At 43.3% G+C, this 9,331-nt stretch overlaps 1 protein-coding gene and 1 long non-coding RNA gene across 3 annotated transcripts in view; one reads left to right on the forward strand and one right to left on the reverse strand.

Annotated features, from left to right (window-relative positions):
- The window catches only part of HHIP (hedgehog interacting protein), a 93,075-nt gene extending 87,730 nt beyond the window's left edge, over positions 1 to 5,345 (reverse strand). Inside the window, exon 1 of one of the 2 annotated variants that reach the window (XM_059176186.1) lies at positions 5,067 to 5,345. In XM_059176186.1, coding sequence (XP_059032169.1) covers positions 5,067 to 5,345 — 279 coding nt within the window. Of the gene's footprint in view, positions 1 to 4,791; positions 4,922 to 5,066 lie in introns of those variants that run through there. The other variant, XM_059176193.1, reaches the window with a different exon arrangement.
- Positions 5,346 to 5,609: 264 nt separating this feature from the next.
- On the forward strand, positions 5,610 to 9,094 carry LOC131832960 (uncharacterized). The gene is made up of 2 exons (XR_009354271.1): positions 5,610 to 5,740; positions 8,273 to 9,094. It is a non-coding gene; the product is annotated as an uncharacterized LOC131832960 (long non-coding RNA).
- The last annotated feature ends 237 nt before the right edge of the window (positions 9,095 to 9,331 follow it).

The raw sequence follows: 9,331 nt of genomic DNA on the forward strand, positions 1-9,331 counted from the left end.
TAAACACAGGGCTTTAATAAAAGTGCGTTGTATAGGATTTAGTGAGTTTTAGTAAAAAAGAAAAAAAGGAATACTTTATTTATACAGTATTATATCTTTTATTTCAGACTTTTATCTTTATTCATACAATATTACATCTTTTATTTCAATAAGACTAATTCAGGAGTTACTGATTCATGAGGTTAGTAATTTGTCAATGAAGTTGGTCTTGGTGTCTAGTACTAATTTTTAAAAAAACCGACTTCAGGAGCTCCTCCAATAGATATGGAAGACAATACCAGCACAATATTTGAGACTTGAAATGTAGTGCTGTCTAAATTAAGTATTGATTTTTCATAACAAAAAAAATACCATAATGGGAATAAATTTCATACCTTTTCTGTTTATATAACTACATTTATGCCTAATTATTTCTTTAGAACTATGAACTGAAATTAACATCTGAAACTTCAGATCATTGTTTAAAGCAAATACTTCATTCACAAAAAAGTTCTAATTTGAGTAAATGGCATGGCTTCTGGTTTCTATGAGAAAGATATTCTAGATGATCACGAAATTTGGACTTGAGAGAACAAAGTGACTAAAAAGTATCACTGAATACAAGCATGATAAAACTTTAGCATGCAGTAATTAAAAGTCCCATAGAGGTTACCCTATTTCAAAAAAAACTATATATATTTTGCAATGTGTTGTAACTATCTACAACACTCAGAAAAGTTATTATTAATCACAATTATATTTACATTTTGATCTTTATCAATTTATGTAAATGACAGTTGCTTAAATGGTTAAAGTTTTCTGAAAGGAAACATACGCCAGACACTTAGAATTTGCATTCCAAGAATGTTTTAAATGTCTTTTATTGTCCATATTCTGGCAGACCTCACCAGATCTATTCAATATTAATACTGTTCAACTTTGTTCTGTTTGCTTATCGTACAGCAGGGCACTAAGAACAAAACAACTGCAGGATGCTAAAGTCACCTTTTTTGCCGGCTGAAAAACTGGAATATAATTACCTTTAGTTTTATGGAGAATATGCATGCTTCCATTTTTTTATAGCTGAAACAAAATGATCCCCATACACCCTCCCAGCTGCTGTCCAGGAAGAGCTTGATTTTAGTGCCTGAAGAATTTTGTCTTTTACAATTTTTGGAATGTGTTCTGGCCACAAGATCTCTCATCAAAAGTTTCAGAAATAGGATTCAATAAATTATCTGAAATCGAGTATAATGTTATTCTCTGTAAAGTTTCATGCTGTTCCGGCCCAGCAGGATGGTAACATTTTGCTCTGTGTGAGGTCTGCAGTGTAAATACCTATTTGAAGATAGATAGAGCCATCATTCTGGCTTTGGTTTCAATGAACCAATAGTCTTACTGAAGTCAATTAAACGGACTCAGTCCAAGCTGCAACACTGTTTTAGACAGATGAGTCCTGGTGTGTGTAGGGTAGTTTTTCTTCTTTTTTTGCCTATGTGCTTGTGTCCATATAGGTCCTTAACTTTATGTCTGACAAGGTCATCAATCTTAAGAAGAAATTTAAGCTAATTTCCTGTTTCGATTTTTAAAAGCCATCTATGAAACCATCAAATTATAGTGGTTTAAACTAAATATACTTTGAAAGTCATGTAAAACTTCGAAACATTATTACAGCATGCCTAGTAATGATTGTGGCTGTTGCTGACTAATTTATAACATCTGGCAGGTCATCCTTTAATCTTGAGCCACAAGAAAGGAAAATCCATAGAAGAAAGGTAAGATAAATACTGGAATACACACAGTGGAGCGTGGCCTACAACTATAGCTTATCAACAAATGGTAAAACGGGTGACAGAGACCTTCTGTATTTCTCTTTATTTATCAAGTAACTGAACAATAGAGGATAAAAAGGCACCCACATGGGTTCGATGAGCAGACAAAAGGAGAAAATACATGACAGTATATTAAGATGTCGCCTTAAGGTCACTTGGTATACAAAAAGTTATTTCTAAAAATCATATGCCTACAAGGTTGTTCAGCTGTTGGCTAGAACACATGCGTCTCTGGACTATAGTGCTGGATTATGTCATTAAAGAGTTCAGTTTCAATTTTAGGCTAATATGTAAATAGATCATTGTACTAAGGCAGCTGTTAAAGGGACCCCAGGATGAGTTATTTGTTTAGTTGGATGTGTTCAACAATAGCCTTTGTCCCTGAAAGAGCCAGAGCAAACAAATGATTGTAAAAGGGCACACTTGAAAACAATTACTTTTCACCCATTCCTTGACAGCTTTGGCTGTGAAACCACCCAAGGTAGAGAGAGCGTCTAAGCCTCTGTGGCTACAAGTTAAGTTTTAGAAATGGGGGTATTTCAGTTGGCTGCGGATTCAATTTGGCTAATGGGAATTAGATCCTTTTAGCATGTTGTATTTAGGAGCTGCAAAAAAATATTGCCAAGACAATGTAACTTCCTAAATTTTGGCAGTATTTATTTATAAAGGTAGTTAATAATCTCGTTTCAATACACGAGATTACCAAACTGTACTAAAAAGTTAAAATATGAAAGCATAATACCATGGCCAAAGGATTGAACTCAATCTTAGTTCATTACTTTAAAGAAAATGTGTTAGTTTGTAAACTTGATTTAATTGCACAGTTGAGCATGCTTAATATTCCTACCTTGTTTGCTACTATCTATGAAGTTTCTTCCTGTAGGAGGAAGCTATGCTTGTAGTTTCTTGAAAAGTTGCACGAATCCTTCTTGGGAATTTTTTTTTTTTTCATAAGCAAAAACGGTCCGTTCAAATAGCCATCATCTCTCCTGTACACACATTATGAAATAAGACCCTAACATATATTATAAGCCAGAAAGGCTTAGGGGAAAACAGGGAAACACTGAAGTTTATTATAAAATAACATGTTTTAAAAACTATTAAAACTTGAGAACTAACATAGGTCAAGAATGCACATGCATAGCTATATCACTACTCTGTTTTGAACAATTTGAGTATTGTTGGTTTATAAAGCCCTTGTAATGGAACCAGCAAAGTCTAGTGTACCAAATTTAATTCAGACACATTTTCCAAATGAGTAGGGTTTGTTGGAGATTGGAAGCACGTAAAACGGAAAGGAATGTGGATAGCTAACGTGGCAGATTTCTTCCTAAAGAATGATTTCTTAAAAAAAATTTATATAACTCCTCTTAAGGGTTATGACTCCCCTCAGTTCCTCCCCCCACTCCTCCAACTCCCCATTCTATTTAGTTAACAAAGTTTTCATTTCTCCTGTTCCTGGATGAGTTCAGTATTGCAGGGGTCTGCAGATCATTAGTACATTCATAGTGTACATTGCACACAGGGAGAATTAATGGCAAATATTTCTAAGCCCTTCTACCAATTTCCTGGTTCTTCTGGTCTCCTGGTAAAACCCTGCAGATAATGTGAATGTAGGTTTTTTTTTTTTCTTTTTTTTGTAATTTAATTCAATTACCATACAGGAGCTTAATGACATTGTTTTGAATAAAATGCTGGAATATCTGTTCCCTGAATCTCAGACTACTGCTGCATATGGTAAGAATAAAGAGAGAGTTGCAGCTGAAAACCTGCAGCAAGACAGTTCTCACTCATCTGGGAATAGAGGGAGTTGGACAAATGCTCCCTCAAAAGGCATGAACATTTGGACAGAGCTGGGGACTGAAAGAGAATGATGTTCTCTAGTTTCACCCATTAGTGAACCAACTAACAAACACAATGGTGTTGTTGTTATTCTTTTGCCATAAGCAACAGGACTCTGTGTGTGGGCAGCAGTTTAGTGGGGAGGAGGATAAGTCGACCCCTTTTTGTCCTATTGATTTTTTCCTATTTGCATGACTTGAGCAAATTAAATGATGCAATATGGCTTTTTGTTACAAAACAAAGTGAGAGATACCACCCAGACACATATGTTGATTCGTAGGAGCTGTTTACATGAGAATAGAGTGAAATCTACCGTGAACTGAGCATAAAAATTAGATTCAGCCTGGGTTTTTTTTTTTTTTTTTTTTAATGCCTGGGCCAGCAAGACTGAAGCACAAGTTTTCCAAGAGTCTCTCAGACCTTGACAACTGCAGTGTTGTAACAGAGGAATTCTTAATTAAACCTAAAATGGAGAAAGGGAGGGGGAGCAAAGACACCTGATTGTTTATTTCACGTGCAGGGATTGTTAATGACGTGATCCCCCGCCTGCCTTGCAGTACAGTAGAGAGCACACGTTGCTGCATCCCATGACAAGAAAGATGTTGCAAACTCAAAAATAAGCTTGCCTTTACACTCAACCAACACTCTTTCATATTTGTTTAGACTTGAAAACACAAGGAAAGTGTAAATGCCATTACTCCTAAAACCAATTTCTAGAGAAGATGTTCTTAGACAACTCACTGCCATGCAAAGCCCGAATTTACAATGTTTCAAAACATTACAAACCGAGGCGGAGAGAATAGTCTGAGTTTTCTGAGACAAATATGCCCCAGCAAAATCTTTCGCCAGTCTTTCGGGTTCTCAACGGGAGTACCAGGAGTTCCTTTTCGCAGCTTAACTATTGTAATGCAAGACAACCCCCTCTGACGGGGCTGGGGCTCATAAACCAACCATGCTTCAACATCCTTTGCGATTCAATCCTCTCCCTAACCGAGCACGTGGAGAAAACTGCACAAATCTTGTTACCCTAGAAAAATAAACCGGAAACCACAGCCACCTTAATTTACAGTTTCACCGCAGCCAATGCCCGATTCGATCCAAAACACACTGCTAATCGCGATTCTTTTAAAATATTTACCCAGCCCAGAATGCGGGTACCACAGAAGCTTCTCTTTTCTGAGACCGGCAGTTTTGCACAGCATCCCGACCGCGGACTCTTGGGGGCGGGAGAGCTATCTGCGCACCCCACAGAAACACACGACCAAATCACACTAGCACTTCAGAAAAGTTATCGAAAAGAACTCTCCGAACAAGTTTCGCCCTCCTCCCAGCCACCAGCATTTCTAGAGCCGCGGGGAACCCCCACCTAGCCAGGACGTCAGTCTCGCATCTGTGAGGCGGGTGCGCGCTTACCTTGTTATCCAGGCGCCCCAACCCTGGGCTGTCATTCCGCAGGCAGCAGGACAGCCGAGGGTAGAAGCCACCGCACAGCATCTCTCCCCCACTCAGCAGCTCCAGCTGGGACATCATCCGCCTATCTCTCCTTTTCAGGCGCTTCGGGGGGTTCCCATTTAGGCACCTTCTCCTCCTCGCTCCGCTCCCTTCACTTCTTTCCCCAAACTTAGCATCTCCTTCAAAGAAGCCCAGAGCCACGGCCAGAAGCAGCAGCTTAAAGGAGAGCATCTTCAGCATCTTCTGCCCGGAGCGGCAGGGGCTCGGCGCAGGAGGATGGGGGGTGGGGGGGAACGCCACTGCCCAGCAGGGGCACTAGGGCGCAGCTCCAGGAGGAGGCTGCGGGGGACACTCGAGAGGCAGAGAGTGGTGGCGGGGGCGAAAATATGTGGAGCGATGCAACTTTGCAAAAAATAAAAAGACAAGGCGATGGGTCCAATGCCTGAGGGGAGTCCGAGGAGCGAGATAAAGTTGTCCGGATGACACCGTTTGCAGTTGCGCGAGTGTCAGTTGGGTTAGGGGCTTCCTGCTGCGGCTGGGAAGTGGGAGGAGAAGGAGTTGGAAAAGGAGGAGGAAGAAGAGGAAGAGAAGACGGCCACAGAGGTTCACTTGTCCGTGTAACGGGAGTTGTTTAGGTGAGACAGTAGCAGGAACAGAAACGGCGGCGGCGGCAGCGGCGGGGCAGGCGCGGGCAGGGCCAGCGCTGGGCTCTAGATGATGCTGAGGTCTCCTCTGCCGGCGGCTGCAGCTTCTCACACAGCCTCTCATGTTTCGCTCCCTCTTTTCTTCTTCTTTTTAACTAGCGCGCGGGGAGGTGCTGCCACCGCGCGCCCCTTGACGTCACCGCTCCTTGCGCGCCCCCGCCCGGGCCGGGCGGGGGGCGGGGGGGGAGGGGTGGGGGGCGGCCCCAGCGCGAGCGCGTCCCCGGGGCCCGACGGCCTTGCGGCTGCAGCGGGGAGGGGCCGCCACCAGCGGCGGCGGACGGAGGGGGAGGGCCCGGTGGAGCCCTCGGAGCCAGCCTCGAGGGCGCGGGACCGTGCGCGCCCGCCTCGCCGAGGTGCCCGGCTGGGGGCGTCCATGGCCCTAGTCCTTCGGCCCGCGGGCCCCGAGAGACAGATTGCTCGCTGGCTCCTCTCTCCTCCCCTCAGCCCCTCTGCACTAACCCTGGGTAAAGGAGGCCAAGCCCGGGCTCGGAGAGCAAGTGAGTAAAAGTGGGCCGCAGGGGGTGAGAAGGGAGGGGCCCCTTCCAGGCCTCCCCGCCAACCCTCGGCCCGCCCCTCGCCCGGGGCGGGGGAGGATGCACGGAGTGGGCTGGAGTTGGCGGTAGGTAGTTTTTCGGTCCCTTTACCGTTTCCCGGACGCATGGATTCCCCTGTTCCCCGGTGATTTCCAACGTGAAACTCGAGTCGGTAAAGCTCTTCCTTGGGGTCTGACTTAGAGGCGAGGACGACAACTCAAACGCTGAGAGCCGCTGAGTAGGTTAAGACGGTTTGAAGACTGTTGGAGAAGTACCCATCCTTGCTGAGTGCTGCGCGCTCCCGAAGTGGCACAAGCGCGTGTGCGCGCGTGAGGTGGGGTGTCGGGTCCCCCAGCCTGGCGGGCGGGCCCCGGACTCCCCTTTCTAAGGACCCACCTGTGCCCTGGAAATCATCTGGGCCCGGCCCGCACCTCCCCGGGACGCAGGAGCGCAGGTTCCTCCCTGCCAGGTGGAGGAAACTGGCCGCGAAGTCTGCGTTCATTTTCAAGGGGGTGGAGGAGGGTCCTGGGGAGATTTCCCCGGGGGTGTAAATACAGAGGCTACGGAGGCGTTAGTTCTGGAGAAGAATTAGTAGCCGCGTTTCGGGCGTGCAGAAGCGGGATGCCCAATGTATCCCGTGTACCTAGATATTAACCTTTCTTCCAGGTAGACAAAGTCTGTGTAAAAATGTTTCTGAAAAGATCTGTACGTTGTCAAGTGTGGTGACTTGACGTTTACGGGATCCCCGCAAGCTGGCGTGAGAAGAAGCCTGTTAAGGGACGCACACAGAACGTGCTTTCTGCCCGTTTGAGTATTTTTAAACAGGGGAGCACATTTTCTGTTAGGATTTTGAAGAGGAGATAAGGCAGATTTCCCATTTTGGCAATGGAAGAATGTTCCCCATATTTGGATTTGCTTCACTTCTCGGACATAAACTTCTCCAAGCTAACGTGAAAGTTGGTGGAGGTGGACAGCGGATTAAACGAATTACTGTTATTAAAGTGGCCGCAGTGGCTAGATAAGGCTTCTCCTTGCCCCTTTCGATTTCTGGACCCTAATTTACGAGTGGAGTAAGGATTTCCCCCCAAAGAGGTGACCGATTAGAATAACTGAAAAAAAAATCTGCTGCGATATTTGGTCCAGTACTGAGCTCAGTGTAGGTCCGGGATGGCATGCTTACCATTTCTCTCAGGGGCTGTTGTATACGCATGCCTTTTTAATGTGTGTGATCGCAGATGCTACTTCTGATCCCACAGACTGCTTTATCTGACGTTCTTCCTGCACTGAGGACTTTTAATATAAAATAAATCATAGAGCTATAAGGACTTAAGACTTTAAACTCTCATTTAATAAACAGGAGAAGACAGATTCCATCCAGATTAAGTCACTTGCACAATCTCAAGTAATTAGGTAGTCCTACAACCAGGACTCAGGGATCCCATCTACGCTTTCCACTATCCAATCCTTTATTCACAAATAACCGGTTTTATGTTCAATTTCCAAAATAAAAATCATTTAAAAAAATTATATTTCGGTGGTTTGAGCTCCCACTCCAAATGATGAATTCGTCTTAGTAGTTTTGGAACAGGCCTTCCTTCCTTATGGTTTGTACTTCAAGACAAGGACATTGAAAAGTTAATTTTAGTTTTAAAAAATTATGTGGCTCTTAAAATCTGTGACCCTATGTTTTAAGAAATAGATTTATAAAAGATTACTGAAATGAGATAAACATGTTCTTTTTTGATACATGGGAGCTAGATTTGATCCCGTATGTTGTTCGTCATGGCAGTCAATAAATCGGATCACTGATGAAATAGCAGTTTATTCTCAGTGCCACTGATATAATTTCCAAAAAGTCACTAAGCAGTGCTATAAAAGGGAACTAACTTCTTCTTCTTCTTCTTCTTTCTTTTTTTTTTTTTTTTTCCAGAGGGAAACTGCACAGCTCACCTAGAGCCAGCTTGACAGCGTGATTTTTAGAACTCAAGAATCAGCATTGATTTATTTAAGATTAAGCCTTGAAAGTCCACTTGGACGTGGCACACCATGTACACACTGGAACATGGAAATGATCTTCCCTCAAGGACATCTCTCTCTTGAGAACTGGTTCCAAGAAGAAGAGACCCCCTATCTGACCAAACTCAGCCAGACAAATTTAATCAGTGTTTTGGAGCAAGGAGTAAAGCTGTACAAGGGTGGCCTGATCATTCCTTTCTGCTTGCATCCCCACGGAGCAGCCCCCTCCAGGATGGCCACCTACAAGCAGGTTGTGCCTTGTACCAGGGCACCTGGCTGGGACAGCCAATGAGAACCGAAATCCTGCCAGGCTCCACTCACCAAGCCAGGTTTTTGGGTCCGTGCTTGTGTGTACTGAGACGATGTGGCTCCTTTCCTAAGTTGTACCAATGCACCCTATATGGGCGAGGGGCAGTTCTGACCATCCCCACACCATATCCCAGTTCTGCCTAGGATTCCTTACATCCGATGGAATGAAGATTCTCATGAACAGATTAGGTTTGTTGTACAAGATGAAATTTTTGACCCAAATTGAAATTAATTTCATAGATAAAGCTCAAAATATTACTATGGATGTGAATTATGTCTGTGCGTATTTATATATGCCTATATATGTTGCTGTAGATATGAAATATGTTTGTATTTATATATACCTATATATAGTTATGTGGATACACATTTTTATGTATCAGAAATTAGCACAACTTAAACTTAGTAAATGTTGAAATTAAAACTATTTTGGGTATCGGAGTCAGTTTTATATATGAATTTCTGGTCTCATCACAGAAATATATACTGTTACATTTTAACAAATATATATTAAGTGCTAGGCACTGTGGTGAACAGTATGTATACAGTAATGACAAATAATACTTCTGCTTCTAGGTAGTTTATTATCTAGCAAGGAGGCCAAATGATAAGGTCACAGAATAACTTAGGATTTTATAAATTGTGCTAAGGGCTGTGAAAAACA

The sequence above is a fragment of the Mustela lutreola genome, chromosome 1, assembly GCF_030435805.1.
Source record: "Mustela lutreola isolate mMusLut2 chromosome 1, mMusLut2.pri, whole genome shotgun sequence".
NCBI lineage: Eukaryota > Metazoa > Chordata > Mammalia > Carnivora > Mustelidae > Mustela > Mustela lutreola.